The sequence below is a fragment of the Boleophthalmus pectinirostris genome, unplaced genomic scaffold (assembly GCF_026225935.1).
Source record: "Boleophthalmus pectinirostris isolate CB_2022bp ecotype Guang Dong unplaced genomic scaffold, ASM2622593v1 HiC_scaffold_15, whole genome shotgun sequence".
NCBI classification, from domain to species: Eukaryota; Metazoa; Chordata; class Actinopteri; order Gobiiformes; family Gobiidae; genus Boleophthalmus; species Boleophthalmus pectinirostris.
The window spans coordinates 16,759,942-16,783,179 of NW_026571070.1; the positions used below are offsets into that span (position 1 = coordinate 16,759,942).

The window sequence follows — 23,238 nt, forward strand, 5'->3', positions numbered from 1 at the left end:
AAAAGTATAGTACAGGCCAATATTAGCAATAAAGAAATTGTGTGTTGTTAATTCTACTACGAAAAGTACACTTATGTTTAGATTGTGTTAATAAGACATCAAAACTGATGTGTTATTACAAAAAGTGATGTTTAGAAATTAGTCCTTTCACAAAAATACAGCTGGCAAAGCACTTCCTTAATGACTAAGGCATTTTCAAGCTTTTGTGAGTCAATATTAACTCACACAGTAAGCAAAACATCAGCTAAAGATATTTTTAACTTGAACTAATAGATCATGTCGTCTCTTACTCTTGTCTGCTGGGAGGATTTGCGTTTTAACTTGAATCTCCTGAAAGAAACAAAAAAACACCATAACACAACAAATACAATATACATAGATATGAAGTGGGCCCATGTGAACATTTGTGAATGGTTTTACCAAAACGACAATTACAACCAGAATAATCCCAATGATTCCTCCAGCTATGGCTGTAGACCGGGACGAGCTGCTGGCTGCTTTTACTCCTATAAAAACAAAACATTATCATATTTAAAATGTGTCTGTTCTGTGTGCTTCAACATTTGGTAAGCACTGTATTCAAATATGAAAATGATGTGTGTGTGTGGCTGTTTTTGGTTTAACTCTTTGGACAGGACTGTTCCAGTGAAGGCCAAATGACACTGCTTTGCATATTGTTCAGAAATAACCTACTAGTTTAAAAAGAATTATAGGATGGGTGGCCACAGGGCAGATAGTAAAATGTAGCTAAAAAGTTATGGGAACAAAGTTGACTACTGTTCCTGTTGTTTAGATCTGTACAAACATTTTCTGTGATGTGATTCTTGTGTTAGTTTGTCAGTTCATATGTCAATATTTATGTAAATTCTTCTGGATAAGTTTAGAATTTTGAACAGAATTAACTTTGAACAAAATCAGCATTAGATATTTTTTGTTCCAAATTGTTCAGCCTTTTGCTACGAGACTGTTAACTGTAACATTATGAATCCAAATGTCCTGAGATCCATAGACACAAAAGCAGATTGAAGAACATATTAGGAGAGGGGTTTCAAGATAATCAGGCATATTGATAACTGTAATGATCTAACATAATTGCAAGTAATAAAAATCTATAATTGTGACAGTTATAGAAGCAAAATCCCAGTGGGGGCACTGTGGTTTAGATGTTTGGGGTGTTTAGAGTGGAGACCCAGGTAAAATGAGGCAGGAAATTGGCACGTGGTGTTAGAAGGTGCAGAGACATATGATTTTTGGTAGTGTCTGTACATGTTCCACTGTGTTATTGTGGCAAAGATGAGCCGAATAAATAAATTTCAACTACTAACAAGTTGACTTTTTTAGATATTTGTGAAGATACGCGCTTAAAGACTTAAATACTTCTCTACACCTTCAACCGTAGTGGCTGTTTACATAGGACCAATAAGCCTCTACTATTTCTGATCATGGCACATTAACTTTATTATATCAGCTGACTTCATAGAGATGGTTAGAGGAAAGCTGATCTATGGCAGAATGGGATAACTAAGCAAAAATTTAGGATTTCACTGTTGTTTGGTCATGGTAGTAGTTATTGTAAATAATCATTAAACTGTGATGTCTCTTTGTGTAATAATTGTAATGTAAAAATTTGATATTGTGACTTCATATTGTGCAGATGAAAGACTTGCTTTATGGCTTTTCTCTTTAATTTACATATTGGGCTAATGCAAATCTAAGCGTCTGCTATCAATGGTTATTTTTTCCCATAATAAAAGTAATTTTATGACCTAGTGTCTAAATTACTCAAAACAATGCAAACAAGGATGCTAAAAAAATAAAAAATAAATTGATTCTTTGGTTTCAGTTTAACAATATTTACACTTGCCTTATAAGGACATTTCACTATATACAGACTACATCCATGTAGTTATATTATTATCATCATAGAACTGTGGTATGATGGCATGACTTGATTCAGCTATTGGGGTGATACTAAGCAACAGTGTTTTAGTTTTATTTTAAAATATAATAATATTAAAAATGTATATTGAACCTTTAAGACAAGGCTTTAGTTAGTTAGACTTCCTATTGACCTATCCTCGGCATTCACTGTATAATTTAGCTTTAAAAACATATATTAAAATGTATAGAAGGTTTAATTTTAAAGGTTCTTATACAGGTTTGGTTATATCTGGTTAGCCTTAGTCACTTCACCATTATGCTTCCTAATGCAAACCAACATAAGTATATGCATGGATATTAAAGGTGCACTATGTTGGTGCAGGGTCTGTTCCCGATCTACTGAGATATTATTGTTTTACTTGGAAAGTTCCAGAGTATTTCAAGCAGGGGTCTCTAGCCTTTTTCCTCTCGTGAGCTATTTTTACAAAACAAAAATGCCAGAGATCTACTAATTTTAGCAGTTGCAAAAAATGATATAAAAAACAGGGCAAGCCATGGATGGGGTACAGTTAGACTCCTATACAACATAAACCATTATCTACTTATTACTGCACAGAGTTAGACACATTTGGTAATAGTCAAGTAATTAATCAATTTGAGTTATTTTGCATCATACGTATACTTCTGAAATCCCTTGGTGAGCTACTTGGAAGGAGGTGGAGCGCTACTAGTTGCTCCTGAGCTACAGGTTGGAGACCCCTGATTTAGAGTAGTTAAACTTATCTATCACCATAGAGACAAATATGCAACAATGTAAGGTAATGTCACATGGTCAAGTTACAGGTTTTCTGGGCAATACAAACACTTGAATGAAAAGAAAGCAAAGTTACATAGTGCCTTTAAATAAAATTCTTGTGTTACCTCCAGGGCCCACATGGATCATTTGAGATGTTTGTTTTCCGACTTTATTCCAGGCCACGCAGTAATATTCTCCATGTGAAGCTTCGTTGAAGTTGAAGCTGTACGTGTGTCTCTGGCTGACATTGGCTGGTCCCTGAGAGCTGTGTCTGAACCAGGTGAAGTTGTGGACAGGAGGTTTGGCTCTGCTGGAGCAGCTCAGTGTCACTGACTGACCTGCTGACAGCGAACCCGACGGACTGACTTCAAAGGAGGTGTCTTTAGGACCATCTGAAGAAGTACAGGGACAGTTGGAGTTAAAAACCAACAACAAATGAATAACACATCCACAGAGACCACTCCCACCCTGGGACTGAACAACAACTTTTATCCAATAGCTGTTAAATCACACAGATCATGTAAAACCTATAATATTTTGTTGTTTTTTACCTGATGATGACAATAACATTAATCAAATCTAATGATACATGGGTTTTATGTTAATAATGTCTTAGATCAGTAGTTTAGGAGCTTCAGAACCACTGTCTTAGATTATATATACTCATACTCAAACGCTTAAAGTTGCCTTGTGTAACTTTTTGGGTAGAGGGTCTGCCACCTGCTTTTCTCCATGACGATGGTATTACTTTGTCTGAAATGGGTCACAGTGTAGCATTAAACGTTTCCATCTTCCATTCATTAAATTATGGGTGTTTTTATTGCTTTAAAAACCATGCACACCTACAGTCAGCGGGCCATCCTCTACACCAGGGGTATCAAACTCATTTTGGTCCGCGGGCCATATCCAAACTACTTTGATCCCAAAGGGTCTGGGGAAAAAAAATATACCCGCATATATACCCCAAAAATAGCAATAACTTCAAATATTTGTGCAGAGAAACGCAAATCTATTACAGAAATCTTTTTTAATTGATGAACTCTTTCTTTTACAAAATATTATAATATTATATGAACAACCTGAAACATTAAGAAAAATGCAATTTCAACACAATATTTTAACAAAAACAAATAGCAATAAGTCAATTTTTCTTGGAAAATCCTGAACTCGGCATCCACTTTTCTCATTTTTGACATTTTGCTGATGAGGGTGTCACGGTCAACAGTCAAAATGATAGTCCTTTAAGAGGCAAGTCTTCATTTGTGCCTGCTCTGGTGGGAGGCGGCCATGCACAGAGGCGCTGGAGACGCTGCTATGCTAAGCGGTGCAGAAAATTACTAATATTTTAATAGAAAATATAATTAAAATATTTTAGTAGAAAATCAGCTGAGGGCCAGATTAAAGATCTTGGAGGGCCGGATCCGGCGTCCTGGGCTGTATGTTTGACACCCCTGGCCTACACAGATCTGACCAGTATCTCGGTATGGTGGCATCTCCTGCTTGTTTTCATGGACACAGTTCAGGTTAATCCCATACTGTGAAACATTCCAAGCAAAGGAACTACACCAACATGGAGACAATGTAAGCAAACCCTCTACCAGAAAAGTTACATAGTGCACCTTTAATATTACATTATTTATTCACTCTACACTTGGTGGGTAAGAATTTCAAGATTACTGTGTCACAATCAAGTTTAAAATAATAAAAGCATTCAATCTGCAAATCTTCAAAACATTAATCATGACATCCTTTTATAGATATATCTCATTACGTTCTTCTCCATTTCAGTGACTCTTTGAGGTAACTTTACTACTTCCTTTATCTAATCTGAATTACTTTTACTTTAGTACATCTGCACAATCTGCCAATGTGTGTGGTAGACTTACATGTAACATTGAGCTTGATTGTATTTGCAGCCATCTTGATCTTTCCATTGATACGATACGCAGCAGTACATTTTATCTGGCGTCCATCATCAGAGTGTGTTAAAGTCACCTTCTGCGTTATTTTAGTGGTAAATGTCCCGTCTGCGTTGGTCTCTGTGATGTGGCGAGTGCCTTGGTGGGGGTCCCATGTGAGCTGAGGAGGGGCATGTGGACAGGGAGTGACAGCTGTGCAGGTTATAGTCACCACCTCTGTCTCTGTCTGTTTACCAGAGATTTGAATTATGGGGCTCCAGGAGTCTGTGGGTTTACACACAAAAAACAGCAAACCACAAACAAATCAATACTCAATCCAGACACTCAGTTACTTTTTATATGGAGGTTTCAAAACCCTCTATCCTCCATAAAGATGTTGTTTTGCCTGAAATGTTCCACTAAATGCCATCAAACACATCTTCATGGAGACAAGTGACTCCATCAAGCCAAGTATCTTTATTTATCATTATTAAAGCAGGGTATATTGCTGGAGACATCATATAATTTACTCTATGTATGCAGCTGATTTACCCGGTTTAATACTGGTCAATAATAATAATACGAAATATAAATGGTCACTATATCACCAGTGCAAGCTCCCTGGAAAAACTCACTACTTTCATGCAATATTAACTAATGCTAATATCTAAGTATTTACAGATTATTAACTTAAACAACAAATTCATATCCATAGTAGCTTAGTTGGCAAAACACTGACCAACAAATTGAAAAGTTGGTGGCATTAAATTACCATTGTGCCTATGGGCAAAGAGACAGTCACATTGCATTTATATGATACTGGTGAGATTTTAGATACATCTTTTCCAGTTTCTCATTCCTTGCTAACTACTAAAAGCCAGAGATTTTATTTTTATCTTTACCTTTCACCTTTTGAGAAATAACATTTTACGATACCTCAAAACATTTCCACATGAGTAATTTAGTTTCTAAGTGATCCATTACAGTAAATAAAACAAAAAAAGGAACATAATATAACCAACCACTTCTTACCTTTTACAGTGACTTGAATGATATGGCAGGACGCAGTTGCCTTGAAAGCCTCATTCTCAACCCTGAAGAAGTATTTATCTGTGTGTCGCGTGGTCAGATTTGAAAACATCGTAGTGCAGTTTTTCTGTGCCATGTTTCCAATAATTTTCATGGGATATCTTGTGGTTGCCCCACTGCTGTTGAAGATAATGTTATTTGTAAATTTAATTCTGGGATCAGATTTAATCCATACACCGTATATTGGTTTTGAGGTGTCCATAGTCTGTCCTTCAGCTCTGAAAGTACATGGGATTTCTAAACAGGACCCACTCAATGCTTTCAGTTCTTTTGTTGGCGCATTAACAAGCAGTTTAGCATTCCTCACACAATCGGCCCACACACCTGAAAATACAATTCAACATTTTAAAAAGAACAAGTCAGTGATGCTTCCATGTAATATGAAGTTTAAAATGTACAGTTGAATGAAATTAAATATTGTGGAAAAGATCCGTAAAATAAGATGAGATAATAACTATTTATCTCACAGAAATTCACTCTTAATACAGATTATCAATTTGAATGTTCCACAGCATGACATTAAATTTATTTACATAGGATTTGGTTTTTAGGTTTTATCACAAGAAAATACAATGCAAATTACATCCACACCACAGGTATGTAATTGGCCTGATCCATGATCATAAGTTTAATGCTGTGGGACATTCTAGGCAAAGTAATAACTTCATGTAGTAAAACTTGCCATTTAATTTGATATTAATTTGAGATTGGATATTACACAGCTCTATCCTGGTACAAATAATTAAACTTTTTAAACTCACTAGAATATGTTGTTTACCTGACAAAAACATGGCACTGAAGAAAACGATTGTTCCCATTTTTGAACCAAGATAACACACATAGATCTAAAAAAAACAAAACAAAAACAAAAGTTGGATTGCATTAAACAAAACCGATTTATTACTACACTATGTAATCTTGAAATGTAAGTCAGTCTTGGTTATCTAATATCATAAAAACATTTACTATCCACTTTTAAAGCTGCACTATGTAACATTTTGATTGGGGGTCTGTCATCTTCTGGTTTCTATAGATATGTAATTGCTCTGTCTGGAATGTTGCACAGTATGACATTCTTTAAATTTCTTAAATTACATATGGTTTTAAGAGTGAAAAACACATTAAAAAAAAAAACAAAAAAAAAAAACGCATTCTGACTGTGAGCAGGGATGCCTCTCCACAGATCTGACCTGTAACTTGGTCTGATTTGGTCTTCATGAATCTAGAAATGTATAATATCATACTGTGAAACATGCCAGAGAAAGCAATAACATCTCCATGGAGAAAAGCATTTGATGGACCCTCCACCAGAAAATTTACACAATACACCTTTAAGTAAAACATTACATCACATGTATTTGATAAATAGGAAAAAAAAAACTTACCAAATCAGTCATCCGAAGATAAAGGGGAAATGGTATAAAGAATAGGTAATTATATTTTAATTGACTTCACAAAACGGTGTTGTGGTGTTGATTTCAAATGTTCTCCAAAATGAGCTGAGAGATAGTTGACCCAGACAAAGCAGAAATGACACTCTGTGCTGGGGAAGTTGCTTATGTCCGAGAGTAACATGAGAATAGCACAGTGGTAAATAACAGGCTAATTACACAATAGCATTTGGGTCTTTAGGTAAATATTAATTCTAAGTCTAACACGAAAAGCCTGAAAATTGAATGTGTTTAATCTCAATAATACACTGTCTCATCCTTGCAACATCATCTTGGATATTTCCTAAGACTCGAGACAGAAATGACACATAAAAAGGCTGGTTAGAAGTCTTGTGGTTTCATGATTTATGAATTAGCATTTCAGAAAGGCACCTACATTTTAAGTGGGTACATATAAAAATGGAATGTACAGGAAACCTCATTTCATCATATAATAATTTAAAAGTTTACTAAAATAACAACCCACACACAGGTTTTCCAGGCTTTTGGGGTATATTTCATTGATTTATATTAATTTCAGGAGACCGATCCTAACCTTAACCATAGTGCTCTTCCTAACCCTAACCTAAACACTAACCACTTTTAACCCAAACCTGAACATTAAATCATGTTGTTGATCTAATAATAAAGGATTAAAATTATCAGAAGCAGATTGTTGTCCCTCTGAGGAAGTCAGGCGCCCACAATGTGAGTGTATACAAATTTTAGTCCACACACAAACAAACACATACACACGCAATGAATAATAAGAGATTCAGTGTATTGCTGAATGGTCAATTTCATAGATACATTGCTGATTGTTGTTGAATAAAATTAGTTTGAAATGTCTGAGTAATGAGTTACTCTAATCTAATGACATTCAAATCAGGAACTACATTTCACAGAATATTTTCAAAATATTATGACGTGACTGATTCTTTATTTGTTTTCATTAGGATGGTGGTAAGTATTTATATTTGCAACTTTATAATAAACTGGTCACTATACCTTAAACTGTTTGAAGAAGCTGCCTGTCAAACTAATACAAAAAATGCCCGACCACCAAATACATAATCTCTAATTTGTCTGCATTTCAAAACTGTCTGAGGGCTTTTAAAGTAAGGTGTGGTAATCCGCCTGTGTAATTACTCAGTCTGTACAAATAATTATAGGATATAGGCCTACAATTGACATTTCTTTACATATAAAAAAATGCAGGTTACTATTTCCAAAGAAATGCATATATGTGAAATAATATGTTATAGTCATATTTAGCATATCTTCTATGAAATTTCCTCTTTTTTGCAAGTTCACAGATGTAGAAGTAAATACATGATGGATAAACCGTGCTTTTGACTTCAATAAACAATTTCAAAGGTAAACCCTCAATAAATGTTTAACACTTAACTGTTTTTGAGAGGAAATAGTGAAATAGAAAATGACAGTTTGGTAGTGTATTTTTGATTTAGAATTTAATTTGACCCAGTAGACCCAGTTTGCATAATTCAGTTTCACCACCCCTCCAAGTCTTATAAAATTTTAAATATACATAAAATATAAACTATAGACTCATTTTGATTTAATAATATCAGAAAGAATCGCAAACTTACATAGCCTGTGTCTGTTTGTTCCTCTGTTGAAAATGCAAACCTGGAGCTGACTGGACTGTAAATCAGATAAGGAAAAATGCAAATGCAAAATTTAACACTACAGGTGTTACTCCAGTGAACCTTTTCAGCAGAAAACCATTTGCATCTAACTGTTACAAATTCTATATATAGTTCTTCAAAAATCTTAGTTTTCTTTGACCGAGGAACCTATACATTTACTGGAAAAAGGAATGAAAATCTGAGGCACAGGTTTTTTAAAGGTGCACTGTGTAACTTTTGGGCTGGGGGTCCGTTATCAGCTTGTTTCTATAGTTATGTCTTTACTTTGCCTGAGATGTTCCACAGTAAGACATTAAACAGCTCTATCTTACATTTATTAAATTACAGGTTGTTTTATAGCTCACAAATACCTAGAAAAACAGACATTCTGACTGTGAGTGGGGTCGCCTCTCCAGTCTCCACAGATCTGACCTGTAACTGGTGAAGACCTGGTGGTAGATAAAAAGGTGTAATGCCATACTGTGAAAAATTCCAGACAAAATAATAACATCTCCATGGAGAAAAACATTTGACAGACCCTCCCCCAGAAAAGGTTACACAATGCTCCTTTAGTATGAACACACTGCATTTCCTCATACACATTTAGAGTCAGACTTCCATCTCTAAACCATCTAACACAACCTGATCCTCTCAGTAATTCCAATTTTATTTTTTGTTCTTTTCATAGGTCATAGCAAATACTCTATGGTGGCACTGGTGGGCCCCATCTTGTTCATAATAAATACTTCTTTTTTTTAAATCTCAAAATGATTTTAAATACTACAGAAATGGACATTCATGGATTTCAATTATGTGACATTTTTGTTATAGATGCAATTTTAGCACTTTAGACTATTCATATTTTTATTTGTAAATCATTACAAATACAATGGCAGCTATCTAAATTTCTCATTCTGAACCACAGATTATCAATTAAGCAAAAAAGTCTGTTGTTGGATATGTCCAAATAAAATTGTGTCTATTTATTTATTAAACATTTAAAGCTGCAGTTTCCCTTATCATTAGAAATGTACAGCAGCATGTTAAGATACATTCTCTCTTTCTCTGCTTACCCTTCAAAGGAGAACCACAACCCCTACTTGTTTCACTATCTTTCATTTGGTCACTAAATACTGTAAATGAGTCATTCTCAAACCATATGACCAGTAAAGGGTTCAGATCAGGTCTACAACAGACGAACAGAGACACACGTTATAAAAAAAAAAAAAGTGAAACTTTTATTTGATAACTGAAAACAAAAATAAAACTAGAGATTAAAACTAACAGACATTATTTTACAGATACATAGGGTGAAATATTTACCGCAGAATTCCAAAGCCAATTCTAAAATGTTATTACAGTTATTTATTTTGCAAAATCTGACCCAAATTATTAGGCATTTAGGAATTTATTTTCCCTTTCGAAATTTTCCAGGTGTGCCATTAGCGGTCTTCAGCTTCTTTTTGGCAGGGGCTTTTGTCTCAGGTTCCTAAAGAAAAAAAACAAAACAAAATTTAAATATAGAGTTTGGTTAGTCTGAAAGTCACGTTATAGTGTAGTTTGGGTTAGCAGGGGACCAGAAATCCCAAAATCAGACACAAGTTCACCTTTCGTTTTGAGGAGAGAGATCCAGTGACAGTGAAGAAAGAGTCCAGTCGCCCTTGGGTGCTGCCCTGTCTGCTTTTCATAATCTTCTTAAAGCCATTGCGGATTCTGTCTTCACTAAGAAATAAAGTTCATATTATATTAGTGGTTCACTGTTACGCAAAACGTCTGACACTAGCTAAAGTACAATCTATATCACTTTTTCTTTGGATAGATTTGGGTTTGGCCCTACTGAAGCAATTACTATTCAATTTCTTGCTTACTTGGTTGCTTTATATTGAGGGTAATATGATGGATGTTTTATATACATAGCAACTCAATAGTGCACCCTAGTGGTCATCAAAGCTATAACAACAAGATTCTGCATTTGGACAATTTGAAATGTTACTCAAAAGGAAGCCAGCATTGCTCTGTTTTCCACTAATTATTAGAGAACATACAACTATCAAATCCTCTTTTAGTTCGAGGAAAATTACTTCCTATTCGATGTTATAATTGTAATTTCTTTAATGTCATTTGCCTCTAGCTTAGGAACAATAGATGAGTAGCACTCGCTTTAACCTACCTTCATAAAATTTAAGAAGCTACAAACAACAAACTTTGCAATTAAAGTAACTTGTCCATGTAGTTAATTCTTAAAACAGTCTAAAATCTAAGAAAAAATTGAGGCCAGAAATTTACCTAAATTGTTTTTCGTTGCACATGAACTGAATGAGTCCCTCTTCATCTGGTTCGCTCCACTTCAGGTCAACTGTTGAACAATCCACCACTTCAGGCTCCAGAAACAAGGCCCTGGCCTCTTTGTACAGCCAGTCCTCTGGAGCTGGGTGTTTCTACCAGGCAAAGGAAAGACAGACATTAAAAGAACAGAAATTATAAACTCTATTCAAATATAAACACAAGAATCAGTAATAGCATTTACATTGGGATCTATGTTCTCCAGGATCTCTTCAATACTTCCATGTGTTTTGATGAGGTCAATGGCTCTTTTAGGCCCAATCCCTTTAATGGTCCCGCAGTAGTCGCAGCCAAGAAGAATACACAGGTCTATAAACTGAAATTTACAAAAGATTATAATGGGAAAAAGTCAAAATTCAACAATAAAACAACACAGGAATGTTTTAAAAGGCTAAAAAGGAGTGATGCTGTTTGGAGTTTACCTGTTCATTTGTCAGGCCAATGTCTTGAAGCATTTTGCTGAAGTGAAATTCCTGGATTGGCAGTTTCCTGAGATTGCAAATATGTAAGATTAGCATAGTTAATCAATAGTAGTTAAATCATCATTAAATTATTTTCAATGTATTCATTTTGGCACTGTACTTTCATTGCCAAACCCTTATATTATACTGTTACTTTACTATTTAACTTGAGCATTTCTGAAAATCAATTAAAATTCATATTTTCATATGCTCTTAGTTATAAAAATGCTTTTACATTTCATTTTTGAGCTATTGAAACCAAGTAGCTTCCCCTTTAAGGTTTTTTATGGCCAAGAATAAGTTCTATGTAATATTTGACTGAAATCATTAAATGCAAGAAATAACAAAATAACTTTACTATTTAATGAGAGATAATTCCTGCTGGTTCCACATGTTTTCATTAATTTATGCAAGCTGGCTCATAGAAGGTGGATGATTAAGATATAACATACAAACAATAATTATGTAAAAACCTCACTTTGCTTCGCTGGCTGTGAGGTGCCTCAAGAGGACATTTGTGCCAAAGGTGAGTCCGTCCATATCTTCAGTTGCTGTGGCAAAAACTTTCCCAGCTTTAACCAGGGCTGCACAACTGGCTTCTGCTTCACAAGGAGCCTGCATACAGAATCAGTATGATCAACACAAATTACCAAAATGAGTTTTCATTTTAAAATCATAATAGAGATTAATTCCATTCCTACCTCAATGTAAGGCACTCCCATTAGGGTTAGCAGTTGCTTGCACTCATCATTGTGCTGCTTGGTGACTTTGACTAAACGTTTGGTGAATTTGTCAATATTTTCTTGTTCTCCTGCCTCCTGGGCTTGTGCTAGCAGCTTTTCAGCTTCAGCCCTCCTCTCACCTCTCTTCGACAGCTAAAGACAAACACAAATTAAATAAAGTCTAAAGTAGATGGATAACTTAATGCAGATATAAACTATTTTACTGACCTCTTGTGATTTAAGCTGAGGGGGCTTGCCGTCAAACACATAAACGGGTTTGATCCCATGTTCTAGCATTCGAATGGTACGATAAAACATTCCCATGAGATGACTGAAATAGACAAAAATATTTAGCAATAATTACAAGTAGAGTTGGTCAAATAAAAAAGTCATTGTTTATAAGTATTTTATACACACAGGTATATTAATTTGTGGTACAAATGGTTGATTTATAATGGGACAATAATTATAAGGGCCAATTTTCTGATATATATTATAATGATGATGTTTCCTCATCAAAAGCATTGCTCATCTCAACTAAAAGGGAAAATGTAGCTGTTGACATGAAACCTACTGCTTCATGACATCGCAAATTTGAACAGAGCATTTTGAGCTTTGGAGATGTAGAGAGAATAATAATAAAGGGTTACTGAATGAAACAATACACAACTCCAGGTATGTTTTGGTGAGGGAACAACATTATAACATGGCTTAAAGCTCACAGAAGTCAGTTTTGTGTAATATAAGACCTTTAACAGTGCCAACAAATTTTAGCATGAAATTATATGTAAATAAACTCACCTTGTTGTCTCTCCATCCTCATTTTGTAGCACATTTCCATCTTGACGCACAGCAATTAAAAACTGGTAAATGCACATAGAAGCATCAATAGCTATTTTTCTACCTGTTAGAAACAAATACATCGTAACAGTTAGTAACCAAAGCTATGTGGGAGTTAAAATAACAGATACCAAGGGAAAACATTACCAAAGTAGCTCTTGATGTCCTGTTCTTTGATGGCACCAGGCGCTTGATCAGCTATGAGTTTAGCTAGTCCATGTATTCCCATTTTGTTAGGCTATAGGTTCCTAGAATTGGCAAATCTGAAACATAAATAGTCCAGAGAGACGAAGAGACTAAATTTACAGTTAAAATTTTCATAAACCATCCTGTCAATCTTGTGAAGTAAGTTAGTAAAATGATAATAATGCAAGAAAACGTGCAGCTGAAGACAACGCAACAGACTATAATGCCAAGTTAGTAAAGGCTACAACCCACCTAGCATCTCAAATACTGGACAATAAAAGTCCATAGCCTTATATAATACAAATAGCAATGAAATCGAATAGAGTAGCCGTGCAAAAAGCATATAAACTACCTTGAAATGCAGCAGTATACAGCAACAGCCCACACGTCTGCTTCCCTGTGCAAGACTTTCGCGGGAAACACAGGACCAGGCATTATCGGTAGATGTGCCGATCTAACTAAAGACGGACGTTGATTGGATGAATGGTTTTGGCACGTTGACTTTCCGTGATGTTGATTGGCTAAAAATATCTTGCTGGGCTGTGATTGGTTGTTATCTGCTTGTTTTCCGCGACGCTGCTGAAGAAAGCGTGTACAAGTATTCAAGTTGCCACATTGAACCATTTACAAATTAATCTTAACAGTTTTGAGACGTGTATGTATATATGATATAATGTGATGAAAGACAATGCGAACTTTCGGTTTTACGGACAAAAAAAAAAAAAATCAAATTGAGTCAGAGATGCTTTAAAGGTGGAGATGGCAAGCTTTCGCTTCAAAATAATTCTGCTTTTAACTTAGATTATGTGGTTAACAAGCATTTTATACAATTTAAAGCGAAACTTATAAATGTTCTGTACCAAAATAAATACACTACAAAATAATATAAGGTCTAAAAAGGTAAATATTGTACAAAATGTGTCTTCAATCGATGACGTATACTCGATTACAATGGTCTCGGTTTCAACCCGGAAACATAACAAGCCATTTGATTGGCTCTGTCCCATAGAAGGAAATCCGGTCCCCCTCACAGCAAAAAGGGTAGTTTTTCGGGCAGCTTTTCACTCCTTCCAGATGTTGGATCTTATAAACAGTAATTTAAAACACGGCATTATAATTTCCAGAACATGAATAAAGAAACGAGATGTTTATGAACAACGCGTAAGGTTTGCGATCTCTCCATCCTCCGGAAATTTCAATCTCGTCGTCGTAATTTTTATTTTTAAGGTGACGTGGAGCGCCTTGTAACCAGAAATAGCCTAGGACATCGGGACTGCTTGGTTTATCTCGGATGTAATTGCTGGACAGTATCTTGGTGCCTTGCTTCTAACGCTGCCGTGAAGATGTTCAGCTGTGAAACCGTGCACTGAGCTCCATTGTCAGGTCGGAGTCAGGAGCAGTAGTCGGTGCGGGGCCTGGAGACTGGAGGAGCGGTCAGGCTGGTTGGATTGGGTCTGCAACATCAAAACACAACCAACAAACTGCTGACATACTGGTATAACAGCATTTCATTGGGTGTAAAATGAAAATATATGATGATTTCCACACTTGAAATGATATGGTTAGATACTTGGGGTTGAGGTATCTTCTGCTTACTTCCTGTCTGTGTTGATAATTATACCAGGATTTCTGAAAGTTTTTGAAATCAGGGACCCCTTATCGGTGTGAAAATATCTCAAGGACGCCCTATCGTCTCCACAATAGCATCACAAATAAATTTAGTTTAAACCATGTATAAAACCAATTTGGATGAATGGAAGGTCTTTTCCTGATAGTCCTTATTCTATTAGTACAGTATGTTTGGCATTGGAGATCATAAAGAACAGTGGTACGTAAGTAATGATTAGTGTCGTCATAATTTTTGGAGGACCCTCAACACATGTTCCAAGGATCCCCAGGGATCTCCGGGACCCCACTTTCAGAACCACTGATTTCAACTAAATGATGCTACATATCAGATAGAGCATCATTATTATTACATCTTGTCATTGCTTGTACATTTATTTTATCTCAATGAAAATGCCTAGAGTGGGTTTTATTCCTTGTCTGTTAATGTAATTAATCTGTACAGTAAATATAAAATTCATGCATGCTTAAAAGTATCATATTCTTCTATTTGAATACAGCAAACAGTAAAATGTTTAACTTTTATTTGTCTTAAGTGCATCAGTTGGTGAAGTCAGAGTAGGACACAAAGTGCATTTTATTGATTTAGGTATATCCCATTAAAAACTATAGGAGTGATACCAATAAAATTAGAATGTGTTTAAAAAAAAAACTTCTAAACTTAATTTACATTTTTTGTAATAATTGGCCAGTATCTGTGTAATCTGTAATTTGTTTCAGCTCATTTGTGTAGCCTCTGGCATCATATTTTTACCCTTTTTTAGAATTTTGTCTTTCTTCCCCAAACAACAATTTCACCTTGTATCTTGAGAATGTATTGCTCACCTCAGATATATTTTGGTAATTACTTGAAAATGTCATATTAACACCTCTTATAAAGAATAACTAAAGCTGGTTCTTCCAGTTTTAAATGAATAACACTTTGTTTGTCTCTGTCACAGGGATAATGCTGTGTGGAGCAGGACACAGGTACTTCTGGAGGACCATGGAGCTACACTGTGTTTTGATCCTGTGCTGTTTCTCAGGCTGGGCAGCAGGCTACAAACAAGGGGACAATGTGACTCTCTATGTCAACAAAGTGGGGCCTTATCATAACCCCCAGGAGACATATCATTACTACACTCTGCCCGTGTGCAGGCCGGAAAAGGTCAGTTTTCTCTTGACTTTGATGCTCATTAATGCAGTACACAGCTGCAATACAGTGAAAGTGAATGGGGTCTAATCAGAAAAGGTAATTCACTGTACAATAGTGATTCTCAAAATGTGGTACGTATACAAAAGTTTATTTTGGTGGTGCTCATACATTTCCTAGTTTGCTTCTGATTTGAGCCCAGTTTAGACGTGATGTGTGTGTGTTGAGGTGTGTATGCAAGTAGAAAAAGAGTCTTAGTCTTCATTTATTCTATATTTATTTCTATTGTATCCCACAGGTTTTGTCATGGTGCTAACTTTGGTTACACCCAGTTAGTTGTTAGCCTGTTGACTAGCTCTGAGTTTAGGAATGTTAAGTTAGGAGTTAGAAAGCATATGTTATTACCACACATTTAGGAACATTTAGTGTTTTTATTTTCTTCCTTGTTCTGTTTTGTAATGTATGGCTTTATAATGTTTGTCACTTTGCCAGGTGCATCACAAGTCGCTGAGTCTGGGAGAGGTGTTGGATGGAGACCGGATGGCGGAGTCACTGTATCATATCCAGTTCAGGGAGAATGTGGAGAAAAAAATGCTTTGTCAGCTCACTCTCTCTGAACAGCAGGTACATCATATTCTACTGCACCCTGCTCTAATTGCAATAATGACATAGCACAATGGGATTTTACATAGCTAGTAAGAAACTGTTTAAATCAGGTACAAATACATTAAGAGAATTACCTGATTAAGTGCAATTTTGTGTGTGATCATTTTGAGAGAGTGTCCACTCTAGCTGGTTGAGACCTGGTTTAGATTTGGTTGTAGATTTGGTTTGGGCATGTACTAGTCCAGATTTAGTCACAGTCTACAGCCTAGCTTTGATTTAGTCCAAATTTTAATATACTGTTTGTACAATTGTAAATACAGACTTGGTTTGGTCCTGTTCTGGTCCTAGTCTAATTCAGGTTTAGATCAGGGTTAAGTCCCTGTTTTCCCCAGCTGTCCCAATTTTGGCATGGTATGGGTGCAAATTTGAACCACACACTAAAGAAAGAACAATTTTAGATTTACTAATGCCAACCTGTCTATTGCATTAACTATAAACTCTTGTACTATTTTTGTTTGACTTAGTTTAACCCAGTTGCCATCACAATTTGGCAAAACCCAATTTTTTCAACTTGATAAATAAAATACACTATTCATCTTAATAACAGACAGCCACAAGAGAAAGACACAATAGAGCCCATTTCACCTGTCATTGCACATAATGACTGGCCTTGTGTCTTGTGTTTACATTGTAACTTTTATTTCATTATGAATAAATTATTTGTTTTTAAGGTGGACCAGCTGCGTGAGGCCATTGAAGAGTTGTACTACTTTGAATTTGTTCTCGATGACATTCCCATCTGGGGATTTGTGGGATACTTGGAGGAGAGTGGCTTCTTGCCTCATAGCCACAAGGTAAATATACGGTGATGTAAAACAGGAAATACTGAAAATACTTTATTTACACTTTGTGGCGGATGTGCAACTGATTATCTCTATGAAGTTCCTGTTGCAGTAAACTTGTAAACCAGCCCTTTCTTATGGCTGCTTAATGCAAAGCAAATATATTATTATAGCAATAGCCATGGTAATGTTCTTTTTTTTTTTTTTTTTACACGCATTTACTGTTTTTAGTTGCAACTTTATATGTTAAAAAGTTAGATTTCATTAATGTTTTGACTAATTTTGACTCCTAAATTGGGCCCTTTACTTATTGTTTCAAAACAGTATGTTAAAACATTTCAGTAATGTAAAAAAAAGCAATGGGGCAACAATTTTTTCTCTTGCTGAATCAAATGATGTGTTCTTCTTACAGGTTGTTTTGTGGACTCATCTTGATTTCAACATCGAGTACAATGGTGACAGTATCATCTTTGCCAATGTCTCTGTCAAAGATGTTAAACCTGTCCCCCTAGAGGAAGGCACTGGTACTGGAGTGGGTGGGGTGGGGTTGGGTGGAGGAGGCCTGACTGTCACCCATACCTACAGTGTGCACTGGTTCGAGTCCCCTCTGCCTCATTCACGCCGCGGGGAGCGTTTCAGGGACTACTCCTTCTTTCCCAAAACTTTAGAGATCCATTGGTTGTCCATCATTAACTCCCTGGTGCTGGTGGTGCTGCTGCTTGGATTTGTGATCATTATTCTCATGAGAGTCCTCAAGAATGACTTTGCCAGGTGAGTCAACAAAAACATTTTCTGCTGTGTAATTGATCAGAACTATATTCAGTTTAATGTGCACTGTGTAACTTCTGGTACAGGGTTCGCTGCATGCTTTGCAGAGATGATATTGCTTTACCTAATATTCCATAATATGGCATTAAACGTAGCCATGCTGCATTTATTCAATTATAGTTGTTTTTATTGCTCAAATGTACCTTACAAAACATGAATTTCTTACTTTTAATAGAGTCACCTCTCCCCAGATTTTACTTGAGATGTTGCCAAGTTTACTTGTCACCATGAAAATAGATAACCTTAATGCCATACTGTGGAACATGTGATGGACCCTCCACCAGAAAAATAACATATTACACATTTAAAAGAATATCTATACATAATGAAACTATCTACTATGGTTTAATACAAAGAAAGTGTTAGATCAGGTACTTTTTACTGATACAATCCACTGTTTAAAGGATCCAGACAACAATTCCACCATGGGCTTACAGCTAAAAATGTTCGTGAAAGAAACTTGAGAAACCTTACACTTTGGGTACACTTCAAAGTAAACACTGGCTTCTCTCTTCTTGAATCTGCAGTCACTCTTTATTTGAAACAATGTCTGTTTTTTGATTGGATTTACTCTACAGATACATGGCAGTGTAATTATAAGACTTGCTTGTTTGTTTTTACAGATATAATGTAGAAGAGGAGGGGAGCTGTGATGATTTGGATCAGGGTGACAATGGCTGGAAGATCATTCATACTGATGTGTTCAGGTTTCCTCCGTATAAAAGTCTGCTGTGTGCCATACTGGGAGTGGGGGCACAGTTCCTCACCCTTGCCACTGGTGAGTGCTATTTTCAGTGTTAGTTCAAGAAAAGACACATTTCATTTCAGAAATAGGATGTAAAAAATATCCAAACTAAAACCATATCAATTACTGCTGCACAATGCATTTAAATGAAATTGTAGTAGTAACTCTGTGAAAACCGTGGGTGGGAAAAAAATGTATTCATGGGTTTTATGCTAGTTCTCTGTTGCCATAACAATTACATAAAAATATTTAAAAGGTCCTTTAAATGAAGAAGGAATTTGCCCGAAACTCTGGAAATTATTTGATTTATAAGTGTTGGTTTGTTTCAAGAAGAGACTGATGCAATATTTTGTACAGAGTAAGAGCCCTGAGAAAATTATACCATATTGAACATGTATGTGATGATTTTAAAATAAAGTTCTTTCTACCATTTTCCAGTCACTTGATGTAGAACTCTTTGGGAAATGCTTTGTTTTGAATGGAACTCAATACTTTGGCTCCCATGGCATGTCATGATGGTTAATTGTTTGTATCTATAGGAATCATTTTGATGGCATTACTGGGGATGTTTAACGTTCATCGTCATGGCGCCATAAACTCAGCAGCCATCGCCTTGTACGCTCTCACCAGCTGTGTGTCGGGATACGTCTCCTGCAGCTTCTACACTCAGATCAACGGACAGCGCTGGGTCTGGAACATCATCCTCACATCGTCTCTCTTCTCTGGTGAGTTCACAAAGATGACCTGCTAAGAAATACAACACCAATAACAAGCAATGAAATGTGTAAATTATATTATTATATTATATTATGGTACGTGAGTTATTTAGGTTTAGGCAGAGTTCTTCTCTCAGACTGCTATGTTTCACCTTGTCATAAGGTAAGACAGGAAGTGATCCACTGTGTTTTTAAAATCCACACAGCTTCACTAGAATATTTTGGATAATTTTAGACCTGGAATTGCCTATTTCTACTGAAATAAAGGTAATATGGAGCTGTCAACTTGAAAATTACCACCTCATGAAATCACAAGGTGGAACAGAGTATTTTGAGCTTTGGAGAGTAGTCTGGCTAATAATAAAGGATTACTCAAACATGTGTGAATGAGGTACAGTATGTTCTAGTATGTTTTTGATGAAGTAATATTCTAACATGGCAAGTCAATTTTGTGTAATATACGAAGATCTTTCATTTTCTCTACACTTTTCCTTATCTGGGAGAAACATTCAGCAAATTATCAGAGCTGGAAATGGAGCTCATGTGAAAAATTGTTAATGGTAGTTTTCATGTCTTACAGAAATACTACTACCAGCTACATTTAAGTTCACATTCCTCATGTCTTTTCTCTCCACAGCCCCTCTATTCTTGACTTGGAGTGTGGTTAACTCTGTTCACTGGTGGTCCGGCTCCACCCAGGCGCTTCCAGCCACCACGGTGCTGCTGCTGCTCGGGGCCTGGGTGCTGGTGGGCTTTCCTCTCACTGTGATTGGAGGAATCGTGGGAAAGAATCGGGCGGGAAACTTTCAGGCGCCTTGTCGAACTCGCAACATCCCCCGACAGATCCCCACACAGCCCTGGTACAAACACGCAGCGGTGCACATGGCCATCGGAGGGTTTCTGCCTTTCAGGTAAGATCCAGTGTGGAAAACAAAGTACCTGATGTGTGCTTTAAAGTAATTATGTGTGAGTGTGAAGCTAACTGAAAGTACTACTGTGTTAGAAGCTCTGTTAATCAAATTAGACTTAATCTGAGCTTTATTTTAACACAATCTGACCAGAAAGAATCATGAACTCTTGTATTAATCACAGGCTTCTGAAGATATGTTGTTTAAATCCATTTTGTACTTTATCTGTGCTTGCTAAAGTGTGCATTCTGTCACCATGGTAACTGCTGAACATTCCACCAGTAGATATTTAAGTAGCTCACCCCCAGCGTGATGTCACTGCATCTTTGCCATGAGGATACTACAAAAATAGCTTTGAGCAGTTGAATCTGGCAACCCCAAAAGTATTTCAAATTGAGACTAGATCAATATTAAGGCTGTTCGATTACAGCAAAAATTATAATCACAACAATTTGACTCATAATTGAAATCAAGATTATTTTGAACGATTTCGTCTATACTGTCAAAATGATAAATTATAGTCCTAACATAGTATTTTTTGTGATCAGGAAATAAATATGTTGGAGCCATTTTTATTTGTATTCACTAAGACAAAATAAAATGTAATCAAAAATCGTGACTGATCAATATTTGACATTTTTTTTGGCATATTCCCCAGGCCTACCTACATAGCACACTCTAATTTCCCGTCTTTTTCCTCTAGTGCCATCTCTGTGGAGCTGTACTACATCTTCGCCACAGTCTGGGGCCGAGAGCACTACACATTGTATGGCATCCTGCTATGTGTTTTTGCCATCCTCATCTCCGTTGGTGCTTGCATTTCTGTGGCTCTCACTTACTTCCTGTTATCTGGCGAGGACTACCGTTGGTGGTGGCGAAGCGTCCTCAATACCGGATCTACTGGCATTTTTATTTTTGTTTACTCTGTTTTTTACTACAGAAATCGCTCGTCCATGAGTGGTCCAGTTCAAAGTACAGAGTTTTTTGGTTACTCTCTACTCACAGCAATGGTCTTCTCTCTAATGCTTGGTAGTGTGTCGTTTTGGGCTTCGTTGGCCTTTATCAGATACATTTATCGTAGCCTCAAAATGGACTAAAATGTGCAGTTACATGTAATATCCCACATGGACAATCTGTGTTCTGCTCTTTCAATCTGACAGCCAAATGCACACTTTAAAATATTGCAGATTCGGGGCCTTTTATTGTAAAGGGAAAACTTGATCTATGAATAGGTACAAATTAATATTAGTAAGCATTAATTATTGATTGATCATTGGACTTGACACCCAAAGCGCTTTCTAGGCATATTCATTCACTCCACATTCGGTGGTAGTAAGCTCCTGTTGTAGTCACAGCTGCCTTAGGGCAGACTAGGCTGCCAATTTCCACCATCAGCCCCTCTGACTACTACCAGCACACTAGGTGATGTGGGTGAGGTGTCTTGCCTAAGGACACGAGTTTTTTTTGCCACTGGTGCCCCATTGTGGCACCTGATATTCTCAGTGGGCTCCCATCCAAGTACTAACCAGGCCCGGCCCTGTTTAGCTTCTGTGATAACAGGATCTGACTTTGAAAAACCGGTATTGTGAAAAAGGGAATACATGCAATTTAATGTTGAATAGGACCCATACAATCTTTGAATGTAGTTTAGGTTGCATTAATATCTCCAAGCTATACAATGTTTACCCAGTGATGAAACATACCTGCAGTTTTAATGCAGGAGCAATGAAGTTTAATTTCCTTCTAACAGCAATTGGGTAATCATTCAACTAGCCCAGTCAAGCTTCACATGGCCCTACCATGTTACAGGATGCCTTGTAGATTGAGAGATGTTGCAAAATGGTTAAGGGAGCAATATTCTCATTGTTTTCATGGTCAACTTATAGACCACATTTGTTTTGTTGTAAATAGTATTTTCAATAAAATGCTTTAATACAAATTTGCCTAACCAGGTTTTATTTTATTAGCCTAGCAAAGCTTTAGCAAGCACAAGTGCATGGTCCCTTAACAGACCAGTAGGAAGTTCAAGTTAAACAAAACATAATAAAAATGTGTAGTTACAGTGTTCAACAAACATGTGAAAGGCAATGTTTTCAAGTGGAATTGTATTTATAGAAAAGGTGCTGAAATGTGTGCACATGAGACAACATTCCCCAAAAAACAAATGATAAAATAATCCAACTTGACTTCATCTAGGGTCACCAAGGAACACACAACATTGATTAAATACTTGTATAAAAATAAAACTTCATGATAAAACTTCAACAGAAGCATGAACATACACATGGCGGCATATGTACAGTACACCTGGTTGGACAAAAAAGGCCTATGTTATTTACAAACTACAGTCAGAAAATTGATGGGTAAACAATTATACAAGCATTCATAGCCACCCACTTCTCAGGTTTACGGGGCAACACTTTGTACAATGACCGTGTTGTAAGCTGCCCTTTTGATCTGATCTCCCTCTTTAAAGCCTGTATCCGGAACACTGCCTAGACTGGGAGGGTTATAAGCACTGTAGTCAAAATGGGGGACAT

At 36.3% G+C, this 23,238-nt stretch overlaps 3 protein-coding genes across 3 annotated transcripts; 1 reads left to right on the forward strand and 2 right to left on the reverse strand.

The window, feature by feature from the left end:
• Positions 1-2,767: 2,767 nt before the first annotated feature.
• LOC110160853 (myelin-associated glycoprotein-like) lies at positions 2,768-7,329 on the reverse strand. The gene is made up of 5 exons (XM_055151262.1): positions 7,050-7,329; positions 6,443-6,509; positions 5,608-5,988; positions 4,564-4,860; positions 2,768-3,069 (listed from the first exon to the last, which is right to left on the reverse strand). The coding sequence occupies exons 1-5, from the start codon at positions 7,059-7,061 to the stop codon at positions 2,768-2,770; spliced, it is 1,059 nt and encodes a 352-aa protein (XP_055007237.1). The 5' UTR covers positions 7,062-7,329.
• Positions 7,330-10,132: 2,803 nt separating this feature from the next.
• Positions 10,133-13,759, reverse strand: fen1 (flap structure-specific endonuclease 1). Its single transcript, XM_020925703.2, has 11 exons — positions 13,648-13,759; positions 13,257-13,372; positions 13,071-13,173; positions 12,498-12,600; positions 12,249-12,422; positions 12,026-12,162; positions 11,509-11,575; positions 11,271-11,402; positions 11,030-11,181; positions 10,351-10,465; positions 10,133-10,232 (listed from the first exon to the last, which is right to left on the reverse strand). Exons 2-11 carry the CDS (start codon positions 13,336-13,338, stop codon positions 10,152-10,154), a joined length of 1,146 nt encoding a protein of 381 aa, XP_020781362.1. The 5' UTR covers positions 13,339-13,372; positions 13,648-13,759; the 3' UTR covers positions 10,133-10,151.
• A 553-nt stretch (positions 13,760-14,312) lies between these two features.
• Positions 14,313-22,637, forward strand: tm9sf1 (transmembrane 9 superfamily member 1). The gene is made up of 9 exons (XM_020925625.2): positions 14,313-14,790; positions 15,863-16,068; positions 16,546-16,677; positions 17,391-17,513; positions 17,914-18,272; positions 18,953-19,107; positions 19,614-19,799; positions 20,428-20,701; positions 21,402-22,637. The coding sequence occupies exons 2-9, from the start codon at positions 15,868-15,870 to the stop codon at positions 21,793-21,795; spliced, it is 1,824 nt and encodes a 607-aa protein (XP_020781284.1). The 5' UTR covers positions 14,313-14,790; positions 15,863-15,867; the 3' UTR covers positions 21,796-22,637.
• The last annotated feature ends 601 nt before the right edge of the window (positions 22,638-23,238 follow it).

What these genes read in the sequence shown, in the direction of transcription:
- LOC110160853 (XM_055151262.1), bottom strand. An exon ending in CAGTGCCATGTTTTTGTCAG is followed by an intron (nt 5,989 to 6,442) that starts GTAAACAACATA and finishes TTGTATTTTCAG; the next exon opens with GTGTGTGGGCCGATTGTGTG. An exon ending in CATTCAAGTCACTGTAAAAG is followed by an intron (nt 4,861 to 5,607) that starts GTAAGAAGTGGT and finishes GTAAACCCACAG; the next exon opens with ACTCCTGGAGCCCCATAATT.
- fen1 (XM_020925703.2), bottom strand. Translation starts at nt 13,338, where the DNA reads ATGGGAATACATGGACTAGCTAAACTCATAGCTGATCAAGCGCCTGGT. An exon ending in TGCAACGAAAAACAATTTAG is followed by an intron (nt 10,466 to 11,029) that starts GTAAATTTCTGG and finishes TTTATTTCTTAG; the next exon opens with TGAAGACAGAATCCGCAATG. An exon ending in CTCTCTCCTCAAAACGAAAG is followed by an intron (nt 10,233 to 10,350) that starts GTGAACTTGTGT and finishes TTTTTTCTTTAG; the next exon opens with GAACCTGAGACAAAAGCCCC.
- tm9sf1 (XM_020925625.2), top strand. Translation starts at nt 15,868, where the DNA reads ATGCTGTGTGGAGCAGGACACAGGTACTTCTGGAGGACCATGGAGCTA. An exon ending in CCGTGTGCAGGCCGGAAAAG is followed by an intron (nt 16,069 to 16,545) that starts GTCAGTTTTCTC and finishes TCACTTTGCCAG; the next exon opens with GTGCATCACAAGTCGCTGAG. An exon ending in TCTTGCCTCATAGCCACAAG is followed by an intron (nt 17,514 to 17,913) that starts GTAAATATACGG and finishes TTCTTCTTACAG; the next exon opens with GTTGTTTTGTGGACTCATCT.